This window comes from Cryptotermes secundus, unplaced genomic scaffold (assembly GCF_002891405.2).
Source record: "Cryptotermes secundus unplaced genomic scaffold, Csec_1.0 scaffold683, whole genome shotgun sequence".
Lineage (NCBI taxonomy): Eukaryota > Metazoa > Arthropoda > Insecta > Blattodea > Kalotermitidae > Cryptotermes > Cryptotermes secundus.
The window spans coordinates 1,194,523-1,215,406 of NW_019729903.1; the positions used below are offsets into that span (position 1 = coordinate 1,194,523).

The window sequence follows — 20,884 nt, forward strand, 5'->3', positions numbered from 1 at the left end:
GCCAGCGACTAACCGTTTGAGCTATGGCGCCGCCTTGTTCCCTTCTTAATATCAGAGACAAAGTTTCACACCTATACAGAACCACAGGCAAAATTATAGTTTTGTTTATTCTACTTTTCATCTTTTTGGACAGCAGAGAAGACAAAAATTTCTCGACTGAATGGTAGCAAACATTACCAGAGTTCAATCTCCTCTTCATTTCCTCCTCAATCAGGTTTTGATTTGTTATCATCATTCCCAAATATCTGAACTATGCCACATTTTCAAAACATCTGTTTCCTATCTTTATGTCAAGATTTTGCCCTGAATTTTGGTGATGAGACAGCAACATATACTTAGTTTTCTCTGTGTTTACTTCTAGACCAACCTCCTTACTTGCGTCAATTACAGTTTGTGTTTTTTTCTTTATGGTATCTATATTATCACCCAGTAGATTCACATCATCCGCATAGACCAACAGCTGATGTGTCCCTTTTAATTTCAGTCCCACCTGGTTTCCCTGGACCTTCCTAATGGCATATTCTAAAGGAAAGTTGTAAAGGAGTGGTAATAAAGCATCTCCTTGTCTTAGACCATTCTGGATAGGAAATTTATCATACAAATGTTTACCTATACAGACTTTACTATTAGTTTCGTTTAAGCACATTTTAATCAACTTAACTAGTTTCATGGGTATCCCAAACTCAAAGGGATAGCTTTACCTTTGTTAAATCAAATTTACCTTTCGCTGATCTTTTGGTCATACACTATCATGACCATTAATTGCCATTTACTTGAACGTGTTACGTGACAATGTACAAGCACATAAAACTGTTTTGGGAATTACAACACCAATGAGTTTTCGTCTGCCTGGAAATTTCGTATTACTGCGAATAATTTGTTAGAACGATCTTTTGTTTCAGATGGAACTTCTTGTCTGGAGCTGCACCTAGGTTTGAGCCAGCGCTATTCCCATATATGAATTTGTTTATTTGGAGGAGGGATCACCAAAAAGTAAAGGGCAAAAATCTCACAAATTTCAGTTGTGACCAAGAATCAGAGAAACCTGCTTCTTTATGGTGTGATATGGTTAGGGAGGCAATGAATTGTTTTCTTCTGACAGTACTGTGAAAGGTGTACCCAAACTGCTTATTATAACAAGTGAAATTAAGAAAAACAGGAACATATAAAAAAATCTTACTACCTCAAGTTCTGGTCTTCCTTCATTTAACATTCAATTTCAGTGCTCCGAAGTCAATGATGGGTCAAATGTCTTCTTCCACTTAAGATTTTCATAAATTTAGTGTTCCAATCCACTATTCCATAAAGAAATCTTAAATGGGAGTTTCACTGTATATTATTCAATAAGTTTATTACTAATAAAATTACATTTACTGCTTACAAACTACTATCTTCATGTTTCTTTTATTATTTACACTCAGACAAATCTTGTGTAAAATATCTCACGTCCTTATATCAGCATTAAAATTCTAGTCTGCAAGGTCTATAACTGAGTTTTTATTAACTCACCTTCTGTTCTTGACAACTGTTCTACAGTTTCAATTTTTGCAAATAAATTTATATTATGTGCACTTGTACTGATCCAGATATGGAACACGCAAATTAGGGAAATGTGGGCCCTTACTTCAGTCACAAATTCTCTTCATATATGACTGCCTCAGAATGGATGGTCTACTGGTATAGCAACCAAATATTTCAACAGCTTCTATGGACCCTCAACTTAATTATACAGAATTTTATGTGATTACCAGCATGAACATAATTTTTATGTTCCAATTTCACTATCACATGAAGAATGTTAAATGATCTGCAGTGCTAGATTTTTGTATAAGCTAAACATTGTACAGATTGCAGGTTTGCAATCTGAGGTCCAAATAATGAGAATAAAAATCACCCACGACACAACAAATGGCTGACCACAGAATGGAATGATGTAAATGATCCACACTGAAACATATGTGACAATAAAAAAATACTGGGAGGCAACATCACTCATTGCCATCAGTTGTAGTGCAGCACAAGAGTGTTGCCAGGGAAAAATGGCTTTTACGTATTTGTGTAGTTCAGCATATACATACATTTCATTCTTACTCACATACATCCACCTGTAAATCAACTTTCAATTTAATTACAATTCCTTTCGTCAAAATACGGCATTTCTTTCAATCATTTTTTGTTAAACTATATCATGAAAAACCTGCCCATGTAGTGATTCAAATAATTTTTAAACAATTCTTAGCCATTCTTTCTACAATACTTTTCACTTTTCACAGTCACTGTTTTCCTTTTATCCAAACGTAAAAATATTGGTCCTAAATGCTTTATTAGTTTAAAATAATGTTATCTGCTAGCCGACACAAGTGTACCAACTCAGTACTTAAGTGTAAAGGTTAAAAAAGGAAAGAATTTTCAGCTCCGTTGGATAAAAAACACTACTTCAACACATCCCACGCCACCAGGTGTCATTTAAAATAGACATGAATGGAACCAAAATTCTGATGAATCAACTCGACGTTTAATGAAGAAATGTCTCATAAACCTTGACATACAGGAGACTAAATAACTTATTAAATATCAGGACTCCCTCAGAACGTTCTAAACATGTGCCTGAACATAACATGACTTCTCCTCGAACAATTCATTTATTTTAATTGTGTCACACATTCTATGACAAATATAAAATTAAATAATAAATGTCATGGTTCAATGGCATATAAAAGATACTAAAATATGTATTTATCACAACTCTATCCTCTATATCAATCACATATACTGTGTGCCCACAACTGCATGTAATACAATCGTAATTCTCTGAAAGATGTTAAATTGTGCTAATCATCTGAAGTTCTCAGTGCAGTGATTATGATAAGTACCATCTTCTGGGAAGTGAAGTAGTCTGATAGGTGTTCAACAAAGTTTTGGAGCAACATACTATCTCCAGGTCACTGGTAGAAGAGTAAGCCAAGCATACAACCTGCAAGCATTACCACTTGCTTGACTTATTCTTTGACACTCCAATATGTCAATGAACATCAACCAGACTGCATGGTGTCAAATCCCACAAGACAGTACTCTGTGTTAATTTGTTTTATAGACAGACTGCTATTAAAACATATTATAAGAATGTGTGCAGTTTTCAAAGTCTTAGTAAATGACACCAATTTGTTGCAGCCTTTTTTAAATACATCTTTGTCTGCACTATCACATCTCATTTACGTACACTATTAACAATGACCTTGTCTTTATTATTAAATGCATTAAAATCACTGCTATAAACCTTTGCAGATCTTGTGAAGTGCCTACAGAATAAGGACCACTGATCTGTCTTATGACTGGCCTTATACAAATGTTTATAATAAATAAGTGGCACATAAAACAAAACTGTAGGAGAAATCATAAACTTTTCCACTTCAATTTCTTTCCCTAAAAATTTTATTCTATTTATGGAGAATTCTTTTATTTTAACCAGTGTATCTCCAGTTTTTGTACTGTGACTTCCTTAACATGTCTCGTGACAAAACCTGATCCTATACACCTACATATTTAACTGAGTTAGGTTGTCTAACAATTGACACTAGGTCTTTCTAGCAAGCCTGTGCCCCTGCCTTTTCACTTGAAGACAAAGGAAGAACCAATTTCCAAAATGTAATAACACTGAGAATATCAGGCGATGGTGAAGTCCATAAATCCAGAATTATAAGTGTAATACACCATTGCCAGAACACTTTAAAACTGGTGCCACTACTGACAAACTCTCACACCTGTTTCACAGTCTTTCATGTTGGCATAAATACCAGCAACAAAGTACAAAACAATACAATTTATTAATCTGAGAATTACATGAATTCATCTGAATGATCATTATTATACAGAACATAACAAAGTCCTGTATCTACATTGTTAGGTAAAGTTGTCCCTGTGCTTAACTAATTAAGCATTATGCCATGAAGGCCTATGGATGAGTGGATGCATACAGCCACATTTTCTTGACCTTGGCACTAGTTGGAGGTGAGTGTTTATTCATTCCAGTATTGCACTGCATATGCTGACCCACCCTCAACAAACTTGCACAACTCACTGTAGGCCTTCGCTTTACTTCTCCCATCTACACAGAAAATGCAATCTAATATTCAAATTTGCACTGAGGTAAATTTTCACATCCAACTTCAATTTTCAATGTCACTGAAGATTCATTTACTCTGGAACTGACAAACAGTATATGTTTATCAACAACATAATTACATACTTACCCGGTTCCTGACAGTGCAGTTCTACTGAATGGGTTTATAACAGATTTTGGGTTCCCATGGCAGAGAGGACTCTGTGATAGAGTCCACACAGTCTGGTAGGGACTACAGTTGAATGAAGAGAAGGTGAGGCAAGTGTTGGCTAGGACTGGTCAATCTTGACAATTTGACTGTTCATTCAGGAACACATTATTAACATTTCTAGTCCTGCATGAGAGGTTAGTCTTTTACTGCAGCTTTGTCCAGACTACAATATCGAGCAACAGCTGGATAGTAACATGTCAAGACATAATGTCTCTTTCAAAATTCATTTTGGACACATATTTCTCTCATTTGTGACCAGGTGGTGCATATACTTACCAATCTTCTGAAATTCCTCAGACACGTGCCGATTGTTTGCTATTAATAATTTGTTATAGTAAAATATTGCAAAACTGTCACTGTACAGCAAAGAATGGCCAGGATGTGAGATCAGCAAGCAGAAGAGTTAACTGGGAAAAGTATTAAGCTTCAGTATACCAAAAGCAACAGTAAGTTGCCATAAAATCATGACCATGTTTTCGGCTTGCATAGTACATGCAGATGGGCATTAATTGCTTTGCCTTATCTTCAATGGAGGACAGAACTTATGAAGACTACAAGGTGTGATAAGTCAGAATACCAGATTAGTACACATCTTTCAGTCATACAAATTTTCAGGACAACGGTATTGACTCAGTCTTTGCAATGTATGATACTGGGTGCATATGATTTCTGAACATATTCTTTTATTCCAAGCTACATACTCTGAAGATAACTAAAATGCACAACTGCTCTAAGAAATAAATTATGAAGTACTTTTATTGCTATCAGGGAAAATAACAGAATAAGAAAGAACTACTGGTGTATATGGATAGTCTCATTCTCACTCCCTCTCTCTTTCTCACACATACACACAAGCATACGCACACCCCATATGTAACAGAAAAGCAGAAGCAATTATCGGTTAAAATGTCAAAATTATTTAGCCATATGTACATGCTTGTTACTAAGAGACACTCATATTCATACCAACTCAGACTTCTCATTTATAGCCTCTTTCAATTTCCTTTCGGCTTCTCCATGATCCTTTTCAGAGGAATTAAGAGGAAAAATTTTCTTCCTTTTATCATTACCATCATCATAATCATCATCCTCATTACTGTCATCATCCTCATCACCATTGTCATCATCGTCATCATCGTCGTCATCATCATCATCATCAACCTCCTCCTCATCATCCTTCTCTGTTTTTACAAACACTGTAGAAATTGTATCTCCCTCTAAATTTTCTTTCTTTACATCCCGTTCATTACCCCGAAACTCCACACCCTCCATATCAGTCCCAATCTGGCTGCCTATTTGGTCTTCACCTGTCCTTTCAAGCTCACCCCCAACCTTACCTGTTTTCTGGGCTTCAACATTTTCATTCATATCTATATTAACATCAACACCACCTGGAAGCATAAAGAGATACATTACAACATAAGTTTCAATCAACTCTGCTATAATGGTAGTCAGGATAGCTCAGTCGGTATAGCAACAGGCTACTGGCTGGACAGTTGGGGTTCAAATCCCAGCAGGTAAAGGATTTTTCTTTTTTGCACAAAGTCTGGACTGGCTCTGGCACCCATCCAGCCTTCCATCAAATCAGTACAGGGGTCTATTTCCCCAGGAGTAAAGAGGCCAGGGTGTGAAACTGACCACTCACCTCCATCTAGTGCAGAGGTCAAGAATGGAGGAGCTATACCTCCACTCCCCCATATGTCTTCATGGAATGGTGCTTAATTAATCTAGCATCAAATCTTTACCTTTACCTTCTATAATACAGAATGACCCCACAGTATAGATATTCATGTTATAAAATTCACAACACAGCACAACACAACTTTATCCAGAATCAATTCTTTAAAGAAATTATTAGGTAGAAAACCACATTGTAAATGCAGGTGCTTTGGTATGTACAGCTGGCCACTCAGTCTGTGGGCATGCATCAATCAAGTAGGGAGATGGCTGGGAGTGTGGTCACTAATCTCATTTTATTTTAGATCATGCACTGTGATTAACCTCATCTAAAACAAATGAAGAGTGGTCTCCAAGTTCAAGCGCAAGTAGCAGACCTTAATTCAAGAAAGTTTATTTTTTAAGCTTATTTTCGTGTACGTGTTCTTATTACTAATGGGTGAAGAAGTGTTTTACTAAGGCTGAATAATCTCTGTAGGAATGCATCTGTGCTTATATCACAGAATAACTGGAAAAATTTGTTTCACATTATGGAATTTCATAATATGGATGCATATTTCAGAGAACAGCCATGCCAAACAAAAGGGTATGCTGTACTTAAGTGAAACGTTGCTACAATTATCAGGAGAATTTGAAAACTTTTACATTAAAATGAGAACTGAATGGTCTAAATTATGACATTCAGGCTACTAAAATAGAGGTTTTAAGTCTGCTTGAGATGTCACAGACATGTTTTCCAATTAAAATATCTCAGTCCCTTGCCACCATGACATGGCATTTCCTTAGGTTTTGGATGGAAGACATGCCCTCTATAAAAGGCTAAAGAGTGTAAAATGCCAAGATGTCCCTGTGCTTAATTAAACAATACAGACTGAAGATATATGACACAGTGGGCTTACAGCTCCATGCATATCTAATCTCGATAGCAGATAGAGTGGTCAGCACCTTGTTCAGGCTGCTTTATCCTCAAAGAAAGACCCCCTGATATTCACTGGGTAGGAGACTGGGTGCGCCCCATACCAACTCTGGATGCGGTAGTGAAGAGAAGAATTTCTGCACCCACTGAGAACCAAACCCAGATTCTCCAGATTTCTAGCCCTTAGCCTAGTGATGATACTGACTGAGCCTGCCCACCAATAAAAACTAATAATTGCATTACATCTGGCATCAATATTTTATAACCATCTTATCACCTAAAGAAGATATTATATGTGGTACAAACTTCCCTCCAGCAATATTATCAGAAAATAAAGCAATGCCCACTTTTGGGGCAATGTATTACCCTCTAACCGGTTCTCCTTGTCCCCTGCCTCCAAGGTTTCCATATCAACCATGGCCTGAAGCTCAGCACTTGCTGCCTGCCCTATCCCTCCCTCAGATTCTCCCAAGCCCTGTCGCCAACGTCCCCGCTTTTCAATGGCCTCTAACTCCAACTGAACTTCTTGACGCTTTTTCTCTATCATTTCTGAAAACAATAATGGGAATAACAATAACCAAAATATCCATTCACTTCAAAAGATAGCTCAGGATGACTAAGCACTAGTACATACATTTGGAACAAAATTATGTCATATGGAGGAGCTTCAATGTGAGTATTTGCAAGCATTATTGGAGAACTGAGAATAAATATGTATGAGGGAAAGAAAGTAGCTTCAAAACCAAACAACACACAAAGTATGCACAATTATTCCATGTAAAATAACTTTGAGAGAACCATAAATGATAAACTGTTGTAAACACTAATAATTGTCTACCAGACTACAAGTCACATCCCAGAAGACAATAATCTTCAGACAGAAATCTGTTCCCAAAATGTCTACATTGACGTGAAATTTGAGTTTCAACGTGCAAAAAATTAAACAATATCAAATCAGGGGATGTAGTGGAGAATGGTTAAATGCAGTGGTCCAGAGAACACAGTATATTAAGTCTATCTGCTATATCATGCTAGAAACTGAAGACACTACTACACTGCAAATACTTACTTGCAACAACCTTCTGGCTAGCAACTAGTCTTTCTTCTGTCTTCAGGTTGTGCATTTTTGGAAGATAAAATATATGAGGCTTGGAACGTGTCTGAATGAAGTTCAGAAGATGCCTGTGTTTATTTTCCCATTCATCTTGCTAGAATAAATACATGATACTTATCAGACTTCCTTGAACTCACAACTGAAACTGTTCATAGACTAGTATCATGTACAAGAAGTTCTCTGTGGGGTTAATGTCCTGTTACATGGTTTTGACAAAAGTGCATATTATTCCGCATCTAGAACATCTCTGTGGGTGCATTATCATCAGATAGTAATGCAAGTTGGTATATCATTACTATGAAGTGACTAGATGCTATTTTCAACAGACAATGGGAACCAAAATGGCCATACCAGATAGCTCGTTGAATGCGTGACTCTTCTTCCATAAAGTTGCCTACTGAAAATATGACATCCCATCAAGGAAATCTTTGACGAAGTACAAGAAGAAACAATACTAATATTAGGTGGTAGCTCTTAGGCATATGTTCCCAGTAAAACAAATAATTCATGCCACATACTTAAAAGTTCATTTTTAGGCATATAATTGTTCATATAAAATTATGCAGTTTTTAATTAATATATGTCCTCTGATGTATGTAAGGTAAAAACTGTCCACATTCCTTGAGATAATTTATTCACTGTACAGGCATAAGACCACTTACCTCCTTAACTCTTAACATTTTAAGTTCAATTTTCTTTATCTCTGCTTGCTTTCGCTTTCGTTCCTGAAACAATTCCTGGCGTTCTTTTTTCAGTTCCTCCTTCTCACGTTTTGCATTCTCTTCCAACTTTTTTTCAACCTTTGCTCTCTTTTCCTCCTAAATATAAAAGAAATTAACAAAAATCATACATAACACACACAAAACATTTCTACCTTCAAATGTCTCTATATAACAAAACCTCCATTCAGGCATCAAGTCATGGCTATCAGCTACATTCACAACAAAACTGCTGTCAAGCAAAGAAGTAATTAGTATCCTTGCTTTGTTATTAGGAAGTTCTGGGTTCAAATGTCAGCCTAGACACTGCCTACCCCGTCTAAGGTATTTCACTGTTTTCCAGTCTCTCTAGGAAAATATACATAATGCTTTCATCTCTCCCACCTCAGAAGTCCACACAGCCACCATCTTGACATACTGATTAGTTAATGGGTTTAAAGTAAACTTACCCAGTGAGTCAGATGTGTCAACACAGTACATAGTTAACTTAACCTAAATTTGACAGAGGCCTTTCACTCACACCAGACGTAATAAACTGTACATAATGACTCAGTTACCACAGCCTCCTTTATGAGAACAAGGATCCTATGAGAAGGCAAAACTGGCATTAATGCTGGAGAAAACTAGCATTTGTTATATTGATTTTATTTCTTGATAATAATCTATTTCTGGGATGTGATATCATATTATCTAGTACCATGATTACAAACATTTCAGAGGAACTATCTTCTAGGATGTGATATCATGTCATCTGGTAGAAGTTTGTTTACCATTGTTCTGGGGGAATGCCACCAATCTTTAACCAGAATACACAGTGTCACATCCCAGCAGATAGAACTCTTCACAGTCAATGGCACGTGGACCTCAAATCTAAAATAATTTATTTCCTGAAATATATGCACCAATGGCATGGAATAAATATATATCTTAAAGAAATACATCCTGTTGTGTTAATCTATAAAATTTCTTTGTTTGTTCCTTGTAATGTTGAGACAGGAATAAAGAAATTTAATAAACAAATATGATGTTGGAGCAAGGTCTCCAAACATTCAAACCATGTTTCATGGAAATCTACCACCATCTCAAGATATTGTTAAGAGACAAACCAGAAAATTATAATACCATAAGCCATATAAAAAAAGGAAAGTAGTCAATAATGGAATAACACAACACCTTATCTCTCATTCTTGTTTCTTCTTGACGAAATTTCTGAAGAGTACCAAGCAATGCACCAAACATCCTTCTATTCCTGAAAAAAAAAACAACAGATTTGTATTACATAGACATAAAGGTAAAGCTGTCCTTGTAAGAGACTGTGGAGACCCTTACTGTTGTGAGACGTCGAGGTTCCCACATTTTACAATCGGATCACAGATGGTGGTGAGGCTGTCAGCCTTACATGCTGGCACCCTTTACTCACTAGGAATATTCCTGGTACTCATTTCTGTTAGAGGCTTAGTCGATCCCAGGGCCATAGTGCGGCTGGAAGGATTAGTTCAATTTAAAAATCCAATGACTTCATCAGGAATTGAACCCACAACCTTCCACCTTCTAACACAGTGCCTCAACCAACTATACTACAGCATGCCCCATTACACATATATAATTGTAAAAAATATAACATGGAACACTGCACACACTGCTTCAGTACATCCCACTATCATGCTTATCAACCAAGGGTGGCCAACTGAGTGAATACTGGAGCTGCATATGATGTATGTATGAATGTATAAGGGGTGGGCCTTCTCGGCCCTTGCACTGCGACCTACAGTGGTCTGTTGTGCTTATGATAGTCTTCACAAGTCTGGATATCACAAACAGGCATTGATTGGATGACATACATGTTTTGGTAGATGGTTTCTACACAGCAGATTCATTATATTTAATCTATTAATAAAAAAGGAATTAACTAATATTTTTGTGTGCGCTATACTCACAGTTCAAAAGAGCTGCATGTGGTTCATGAAACATGGTTTGACTATATCTGTTATAAAATATAAACAGAACTTTCTACACATTAATTACATAAGAACAGAAAAGCATGATGGCTTTAGAAAACAATGCAAAATTAATTTCAGCAACATACTGACTGCAGAAATTTGGAATGAAACATATGAAAGGATTTAGAGTCCACATTTTAAAATGTGTAATAGTATGTACACAAAACTATTTTAACTGCATTTTACTTGACAAAAGTATCAATATTTCCATTACCACATGGTCATTCCATTCATTGCATGCAAGACCACAAACTAGGGTGTTAGTTCATTCAACATTTATCAGAACAGCATCCCTATGACACCTGAGTGGAGATACACCGCATTGTTGGAAAAAAGTATTACATGTAATGCATACCTAGCCTTGCTTCTTTCATCTGTGCCTTGTGCGGCCATGGCTTCCTGTCTTGATGGTAGCTCCTTAGGGGTAGCGATAACTCGGGATGAAATTGCAGGCTGCGAAAATATGAAATGTACGGTTATAGCCATGAGTTTGACATAAGAGTAAAGTATATTATAAAATACTTCTCTCCCTTAATGGTAACCATCTACAGAATATCAGTCAGTAAATTACATTTAATCTTTTCTAAGGTACAACTTTAATTAAATGTAAGGTTTCCCCTGTGCTTAACTAATTGAGCACTATGCCATGAAGACATATGGGGGAGTGGATGTAGAGATCCATGTTTTCTTGACCTTCGCACTACTTGGAGGTGAGTGGTCAGCTTCAAGTCCCAGCTTGCTGGAGGCAGCCAGTTCATTTGAAATGTTGGTAAATATAATGCTACATGGCGTCACATCACAGAAGACTGTAATCTTCATTGCCATCATCATTTCATCCTCAGAACTCACATAATATACTTTACCTTGTTTGAAACCTCCTCTTCATCACCACTGTCTGCCTCCCGCTTCAACCTCGGTGGCCCCGACAACCTGTCAAGATATATATTGAATTATGGTAAAACCTTGGTAATTCCAATTATAAATCACTCCGTCCAATGTGACCTGTAAGTTTTTTACTGCATAAAAACTTAACATCCTTACATGTTTCGGTCTCTGTGGACCATCTTCAGAGGGCAAACATCACTACAAATAGGAAACCACCATCACATAATTTGTTTACACGTAAAGTACGCACACTTATATGCTACAATACATAGTACACAGAATAGAACATTTCACAAACACAGCAGTTTCCTGGGAATGTAAAGTTTTTAAAAAATTGTATAAAATTTCTTGATGCTAATTAAAAGTTTTTTAGATTGTCAATAATTAAAATTCGTAAACCATGCAGGCTCGTGTTCGTCCTCCCATCCTCTCTCTTATATGGGGCAGATATTGTGCCACCTGGCTATTTTGATGTGGAGGTTCTTTATATCGTCCAGGGTTTGCTCATGGCTGCTGTGCTGTTTTCACTGTCCACAGATGGTCCACAGAGACCGAAACATGTAAGGGTGTTAAGTTTTTATGTAGTAAAAAACTTACAGGTCACATTGGACGGAGTGATTTATAATTGTAATTGTTATTGTGACGGACCAGAATGAAACAAATCAAACTTGGTAATTCAATATAATAGAATTCAAAACATAATTTAATTAAAAGTACTGACCACAGTACTATGAACTGATTAAAGAGCAGATTTTAAATAATTTATGTAAAACTAATGTAAGGTTTCCTTTCACAACTGGACACCACAGAGGTCGGCCATACATAAATACATGTATAGAAAAAACATGCTGGACATTTTAATTACTCATCAATTAAAAAACTGGTTCTGGGCCATGTTTCCTACTTGGATGGCTCAGGAGTAGTGCCTTCTGGCCCAGCACCTTCCTTCATCACCCCCCACCTTCCAAGGCATCTGCGTCATGGCTCATTTACCATTGCCCCATCATCCATTTTACCACGTGATTTCGCCTTTCTCCCACGTTTGAAAAGGAAGGCCTCCTTCTGTATGGGTGAAGATATAGGAGCAGTCTGTTGCTTACCATTGTTCAGTAAAGTGCATCACAAAGTTCCGTTACAATCTGGCCTCTCTAAACTGTGTTTCGACTCTTTGCTCTGGCCAGTGAAGGCAAGGGGCTTCCTTGTTGCAACAATAATGTAAATATTTCATTGCGGATGTTGCAACAAGGTTTTCTTTTTGGTATTAAATTATTATTTCTTTGGGTTTGCTACTGACCCATACAGTGTTACTGTTATGACCATATAACTGGGTAACATTGTGAACTGCATTGCCTCACAAAGTTATATGCATTTTGGTGATTCCTGTATGTGGGGCAGGCAGACGGCTCTGAGTGATTAATTTACATTGTTTGTTGTTCTGTCTGGACTGACCAAGGGGGAACAAGTCATAGTTTTACAGCTGACAAAATAGTCAGAGTCACTATATTTGTCTTGCTGTTCTGATGTTTTATTGTCATTAAATTCTTGTTATTTTGAGATTCTGCATTTTCTTCCCAAAGGCTTAAGCCTGGACACCCAAATCCATCTGGGGAGCATTGTGAACATCACAACAGAACCAGGGATCAATGCAGCTGCTGGACCCAAGTAGAGAGTATGCAGAAGCAATGAGCTGCTAAAAACAAGGCCGCACCATAGCTCAAGCGGTTAGTCGCTGGCTTTCCACCGTGACTGCCCGGGTTCGATCCCATGTCTGGTCAAGTGTGATTTGTGGTGGACAAAGTGGCACTGGGGCAGGTTTTCTCTGAGTAATTCGTTTTCCCCTGCCAATCTTCATTCCACCAAATTCTCCATCATCATAATCACCCGGGGCAGGTTACACTAGGCCAATCAGTGGCCGCCATGCTGAGTGGACCCAGTTGGACTCCACCCCCCACCCCCCCAAGCGAAAAATGAGCTGCTAAGTTGCACTTGATGGTACCTATGAATTTAATTTAATGTAAACAGTGCACTGGTAATGACCTCTACAAAACTAATACTGAATCTTCCTGGAGGCAAGGGGCAGCTGGCATATAAGATTGACAATCTCACTGTCATCAGTGAGCCGATTGTCTAGAAAATGTGGGAGCCTTGTAATCTCACAACCCTATTGGCCTTCTTCACAGCTGTTACAGGGATAACTTTAACTTTAGTAAACTAATAATATTATTCAGGACTAAAAGAGAGGAATGAAGATAAAAATCAGCCACCTGCTAAATACCGTTCTAGGATCAGCAGGTCGTCTCTTGATGGCAAGCGGTGATTCCTCTTCTTCTGGTCTTCCTCCTGGATCTCGCCGCCCCCTGAAATATTTTCATATTTTAAGTGATAGTACCATATAATAAATATCTGTATGACCAGATTATGGTATGAACGAGCTGGGAATTAGCAAGTTTAAAAAGCACTAACTACTTTAACCTCGAAACAAAAAGAAAATGCACACACAGATATTAAACTGTATTTTTTTGATACAGTACTGTTTGACTCCAGAGTTAATACATGCGCCAACATTTCATTTATATGAAATGGGGACATGGTCAAATATTTGATCTTTTCTGACATATATATTGCATAAATGTTAAAAAAAACTGGATGATAAAACACTTGGTTGAACACTTGTTTTGAAGGAACAAATTCCTTTAGGATAATTCCTTGGTTATCAAAAATTAAGATCAGCATGATTTTGACCTTTGATTTCATCATTCAATCATGCATTTTCAGTCATGAAGAATGGACATTTCAGCTCGAGAAATTGATGTTTTGTTTCTACGGTGCAGTAGAAGACCTAAGTGCTGTCACCAGCCACTGCACTTTTAAAAGATCAGGTTCTTATAGCAAACCTGCATGAAGTTCTGAAAGTTTTTCTTTTTGTCTCATTATATCCTCACCACTGAGACACTCTAGTACCATTTTTACACAAATTTTCTTCATGTTAAAATCTTTGGTCAGAGTCAACATCAGTTTCCCCTTGAATGTTAAGTTCTTCAGCCATATTTCGAACAGTCAATCAAAAAATCTCACTTTTTCAATTATCTTTCCATATCTGGATCAGTTCTTGAAGAATGAATCTGTTGGACAACTCTGCTTGCTACCTGCTTTTGTTTGGTAAGTGAACACAGGTGCTGAACTTGAAGCTCTCACAGCAGTGACTATGAAGAGGTCTATCTTCTAGGATATGATACAATGTAGTCCAGTTTCTTGCTTAGCTTACTCCTTGCCCTGAAGATGGAGGTGATATCTTTCTCCAAAATATCACTTCACTCTCAATGGACTACATGGTTTTACATCATACCACCATTGTGAGAACCTCAGACCCAACATCTATGTCCACTTACCAAACAAAATGTCACCATTCAATAGGTTGGAATGCAGATTATACAATGGACTTCCATCAGCTTATTCCAGGGTGGTTCCTGATCACATACAACAGTTCTTTTCTGATTATGGTAATAAGTTTGCATTAGCTTGGCTTAGTTTATGGGGATCTGTGTTAGAATCTGCAATGTTACTCATTTCTATTATGAATATAAAAAAAAGTACCTCAATGGGGTGAATCCACGACCTCTTCCGCGAAACTCCTCAGGCTGGGCAGCAGGACGTTTTAAACCAGGCCTAAAAAGTCATATTACAAAAAACTATCAAGATTTTGAATATCATTAACAAGTACATTACAAAAAAGGCCATGCGCTTCCTACAGGGACCTATCACTACGAACTCTAACAAAACTCTTTTAAGTGGTAATTTCGTAGGATAACGGCTTCTACTGGCGATAATGGAAACAAAACAAACTGCATCGCTCTATTCATGCTTATAAGTCTGACACTGTAACAAGAGAATAATTACATTTCGTTAATGCAATATTTATGTAACTGTATACATCAATTTTGAACGCCTTTATAACTTATTACAACTTCTAAAACGTACCGCTGTTTTCCTTCGCTGGGATCTCTTCCTATTAGTTTTTTTATGTGTTCGTCCACTCCTTTAAGGTTATCCTTCGCTTTCTCAAGTTCTGCTTGCAGAGCCCCAAAAGACTTCATGATTTCAGTTGCCATAACTGTACTACACTTATATATGTATGAAATAATTAGACACTTCTCTTCGGTTTCTACAAGACTAAGGCTCCTAACACGAAACAACTGTTTTAATCGTTTTAATCGTACATTAACGAGAACTACCAATCACACAATAAAAAATTAGTACGAACTCTGAAATAGGATCTACATTATTAAATCTTCACACATAGAATACCAGTAAGTAAACTGAAAATGAACTGTCACACATTTAACTAAACTGCAGCATACGCCAACAATTCCCAAATTCCCAAGCATTCCCAAATTACAAAATTTCTGTCACGCTTTATGTTGTTAGCTTTGCTAAAGTTGATCGGCTTTTGTTAGCGATCACGTCATTGGTCACTTGAAATCACTGATTAAAGAGACAACGATCCATTAACTGCGAATTCCAGCTTTATAGGGACGGCATTAGCGGTGGAAATTATTTTTTTGGTAACAACACGGACGACGATGTGATTGAATGTGATAGCCACGGAGGCCACGGATTGTCAGATAGTTGGAGGTGTCAGTCGTGTTCTATGTGGCCGTGTCCGGCTCGTACGGCCGCGTAAATATTTAATCTGTTCTGACCGGTTGTGACCGTTGTGACTAAGGTCGGGGATAATAACGTGCGATGAAGTGTATGTGGTGGTGATTTTAGTTGCTTGAATACGTCGATGACATACAGTGTAACAAATGCAATATTGCAGTATTCAAGAAAAACCATTCGAAACCAATCTGAGAAATGGCCGATGAGGTACTTTTTGAATTGTTGCACTCAGAATTGGTTTCGTACGTTCTAAAAAATTCAGAAAAGGACAAAAAGGTAATCGTTAAACGGACCCAGCAATATTAAAAATGTGTTAAAATTAATTGATGTAAATTTTCTAATCCAGTCATTTGGTCATTTTATAGCATGGTGATCTGTCCACATTAGAATATGTAGGGTTTTCAGCTGGCTACAGGATAATAGAAAGGTAAATACACATTATATATTGTTTGTGCCTTGCACATCGCTCAAAACTTTGAGTATGTGTAAGATTATTTTTATATACAATATTGTGAATACACATATCTAAGTATATGAAGTGACATTTTAAAAAAAGTGTTAGTACATTCCACTGCGAACAGTACGTTGTGATCAACACATAATCATGTTGTCAGTGCGAGAAATCTTCAGTAGGAAACAGATCTTAGCTTCTGTTACTAGAGATTTAAAATCAGGTCATGTTTTACAGATTACACGCTAATTTTGCATTAATAGTCGATTGATTCATATAAGTCACAAAGCAGGCAAGCCAGACCACCAGTTGAAATGCAAAACCAACTATGATTGGGGATGCTTGAAGTAAGGTTAGATCTGCAAATATAGGTTGTACTGTCTTTGAACAATGATTTCAGGTTGACTAAAGAATGGCCAAGATTTAAAGATGAATTAGACACCATGAAATTTATATGTACAGACTTTTGGTCATCAATTAACAAGAAACAAATTGACAACTTGAGAACAAACCATCAAGGAGTGTATGTTCTACAAGATAATGCCTTTCGTTTTCTCACAAGGCTTTCAGCAGGTCGGCAGTACCTTGAAATGGCCCCGAAGGTAATGAGTCATAAGTGTCAATTCTTTTTCCATTTTCTTATCCTGTTCTACATAATGGTTAGGATGCTGAAATGATAAAATTTGGCTTCATAATCATTCACTTGATAACAAAGAATATATGGTCATTTAATTTTTTTCAATTGACCTAATCCTTCCGGCTGCACTAGGCCCTGGGGTTTACTCAGCCTCTAACAGAAATGAGTACCAGGAATTAATTAAATAATTTTCCTGGGGAGTGAAGCGCGGCTGGCACATGAGGCTGACAACCTTACCGCCATCTTTGAGCCGACTGTCAAGGTAATGTGGGACCCTTAACGTCTCACAACCCTATGGGCCTTCACGGCCTGTTACAGGGATAGCTTTACTTACTTTTTACTTATATGGTCACTTGAAACTGAGAACGCTGTTCACCCATTTATTGTAAGTTTGGTTCTGCTGTAGAAAGATAGCATAGGAAAAGTTTGATTTGAGGTTCTCATTGTGATGACTATGAAAAATACAGTCTCTGGTTTGTAATGCCATATTGCGTGGAGAGCTCTGTATATTTTTGAAGAATATAATACATCTATCTTCAGGGTTGAAGAATAACCCAAGATTACTGTTAAAATATGGTTACTTCATTTTATGTTTTTTACACTTGAGTAATTGTAAGTTAATATCAGCTGTCCACCCCCACCCCCTCCATCAACTCCTTGAGCCTGTAGATGAAACGGAAGTAACAATACAAATGTCAACTGGCAGAACGGGGGGAAGGCGCGCTAAGTGCTAGGTAGATAGGTAGGGAGGATCTGTGTTCATTTTTTTCCCTGACCTGACTTCAGTTGACTCTGTAATACTTTTAATTATTGAAGACAGCAGTCTTCTGGGATTTGGCACCGTGTATATGTGGTAACCGACATTTCGGAGGAACGTATCGCCTCCATCTTCAGGGTAGAAGGAAAAATATAAGAAATTCACAAGCGAAGAGACCGTGAGAACCGGTAAAAGCAGACTGGTGTTGGAACGTCGGTTAACACCACATATACACGGTGCCAAATCCCAGAAGACTGCTTTCTCCATAGTCACCGCCGTGAAAGCCTCAGATCTTTTAATTATTGTTTCACTTCTGTTTTCCCAGTATGTAGCATTTACTTGTGGCTTGATCCGTGGGGCCTTGTCCAATTTGGGAATCAACAGTATGGTCACGGCAGAAGTGCAGTCTATGCCAGCATGTAAATTTCATATCCAAGTTCAGAGAATTTAGATTACAGTAAGTTGTGAAATTTCTAATTGCAGAATATGTGTAATCTTCGTTGTCCAAGCATCACACGACTGTTATGGCACATGCATGGGCCTAGCAGGCATATGATTGCATTATTTACAATATAAATACTATTATTCTGAAGTTAAGATTTGGCTGCCAGCGCCACAGTAGAAGATTTAAATCCTCTGTTCCTGGATGATAAAGGTTACTCATCTTTATTATTTTAAAGAATGTAAAATGTAACTCCAATTTGTAGTACTTACATTTTCCAGATGCTTTCTGTACTCTTTTACATTCTTTATTCTTGATGTTTATTTAAGATCTGTATATGTAATTAACTTAGCTGATTAGTAATAAACATTAAAATGCATAAAATCATCTATTATATTCTCATTTTGATTAAATATAGGCCATGTAATTGTTTCATATAAAAGGTATGGATATTTATGAGATCTGTATTTTATGTCGCTCATGGAGCTGAGCCCTTCTTGAGAAGCCTCCAATTGTGCAGCTACTCAAGAACTTCCCAGCATTTTATGGAACCCGAAGGTTCATTACCGTGTTCACAAGAGCCCTCCACTGGTCCCTATCCTGAGCCAGGTCTATCCAATCCATACCATCCCATCCTATCTCTCTAAGAACCATTTTAATATTGTCCACCCACCTACGCCTTGGTCTTCCTAGTGGTCTCTTTCCTTCTGGCTTTCCCACCAATATCCTATACGCATTCCTTGTCTCCCCCATTCGTGCTACATGACCTGCCCACCTCATCCTCCTTGACTTGATCATTCTAATTATACTTGGAGAAAAGTACAAGTTATGAAGCTCCTCACTGTGCAGTTTTATCCAACCTCCTGTCACTTCATCTCTCTTTGGTCCAAATATTCTCCTCAACACCCTGTTCTCAAACATCCCCAGTCTTTGTTCCTCCCTTAATGTCAGAGACCAAGTTTCACACCCATACAGAACCACAGACAAAACTATAGTTTTGTATATTCTAATTTTTATGTTTTTGGACAGCAGACAAGAAGACAAAAGGTTTTGGAGTGAATGGTAGCAAGCATTACCCAAGTTCAGTCTCCTCTTAATTTCATCCCGAATCAGGTTTTGATTTGTTGTCATCGTTCCAAAATATCTGAACTGTGCCACATTTTCAAAATATCTGTTACCTATTTTTATGTTGTGATTTTGTCCTGCATTTTGGTGATGAGATAGCAACATATTAAAGTTCACTAATGAGCAGTGACAAAATTGATATGTTATTATAGATGACATTAGCATTGGTGGTATAGAGCACCTTTGCTTTCCAGAAGTGCAAGATTGGCTCCAAAGATTCCAGGTGAAAAATGAACTGTCCTTATAGTTTGACATTTGTTGGGTGATCTGAGATTATTAATTAATTTGTACTTTTCTTTTAAATTTTATTGATGCCCAGTTTCTTGATTGCATATCCAAGTATGAGCTTCAGTATCATGCATTGTGCAGCACAGTGGATAAGAAGCAAATAACCAGCTTATGTTCAAGACCAACTTCAAAAGTATTTGTTGCAACTTTGCTCTTTATGTTGTATTATTATATATACTTCAGTTTTCATGTTACTTATAGTTGTATGAATGATTGAAAATATTCGTACTTAGTGAGTCAGATTTCAAAACTGACAAATGAAAAGATATTCCATATCAGAATAACATTAACTTTTTTCTGATAAAGAATATAAATGTCTGTTAATTGGTGTTTGGCTAATGAAATTATTCTAAAGGGTTCTGACGATTGTGGATGACACACAGAATTACTGAGGTTTTGGACTTTTTCCATCGTCCAGAATTTTAGATAATAGAGGACATGACGTTTCAGAAACTGGATCTGTTTCCGTCTTCAGGTGAGAAAGGAAGACGCCTACTCAGTTGGGCCCCTTAGAAAGAGCTAATCTCAATCACTGGATTCATTCATTTATTCACATTCCATAAAATCCTTACAAGGTTGAAACAACCAATAGATATAGAAATCGTCCATAAATATAAACTCATCTTGCTTATAAATTAAGCAGTTGTCAAAATAACAAGTTTATAGTATACAAGATTGAAGTCGCATCTAAAAATTGTCTTGAAAATAATAAGGCATTGACAATTTTAAGATAAAAAATTCAGTCCAAATATTATTTACTAATCATGCTTATACAATATGACAGTTGTTTAAAAACCAGTTTATAATATAAGACAAGTTTGAAAGTTGAATATAATTAGTCGTATTACAGTAGCCAATTTACAATATAAGATAAAGGTAATAA

At 37.1% G+C, this 20,884-nt stretch overlaps 2 protein-coding genes across 3 annotated transcripts; one reads left to right on the forward strand and one right to left on the reverse strand.

Moving 5' to 3' along the window:
- Positions 1 to 1,324: 1,324 nt before the first annotated feature.
- On the reverse strand, positions 1,325 to 15,749 carry LOC111865783 (pinin; the record flags this gene model as incomplete). The annotated part of the gene is given in 10 exon segments (XM_023854060.2): positions 1,325 to 5,722; positions 7,291 to 7,473; positions 7,994 to 8,132; positions 8,701 to 8,856; positions 9,931 to 10,006; positions 11,113 to 11,210; positions 11,621 to 11,687; positions 13,907 to 13,999; positions 15,237 to 15,308; positions 15,621 to 15,749. Coding segments are annotated over 10 exon segments (1,444 nt in total), but the record flags the coding sequence as incomplete, so codon positions are not given.
- On the forward strand, positions 15,747 to 20,417 carry LOC111865784 (trafficking protein particle complex subunit 6b). 2 transcript variants are annotated; one of them, XM_023854063.2, is made up of 5 exons: positions 15,747 to 16,577; positions 16,667 to 16,728; positions 17,153 to 17,354; positions 18,472 to 18,603; positions 20,016 to 20,417. In XM_023854063.2, the coding sequence occupies exons 1-4, from the start codon at positions 16,497 to 16,499 to the stop codon at positions 18,595 to 18,597; spliced, it is 471 nt and encodes a 156-aa protein (XP_023709831.1). In that variant the 5' UTR covers positions 15,747 to 16,496; the 3' UTR covers positions 18,598 to 18,603; positions 20,016 to 20,417. The 2 variants fall into 2 exon arrangements, with proteins under 2 accessions (XP_023709831.1, XP_023709830.1); XM_023854062.2 differs by lacking the exon at positions 20,016 to 20,417 and having other exon boundaries at positions 18,472 to 18,976.
- Positions 20,418 to 20,884: the final 467 nt, after the last annotated feature.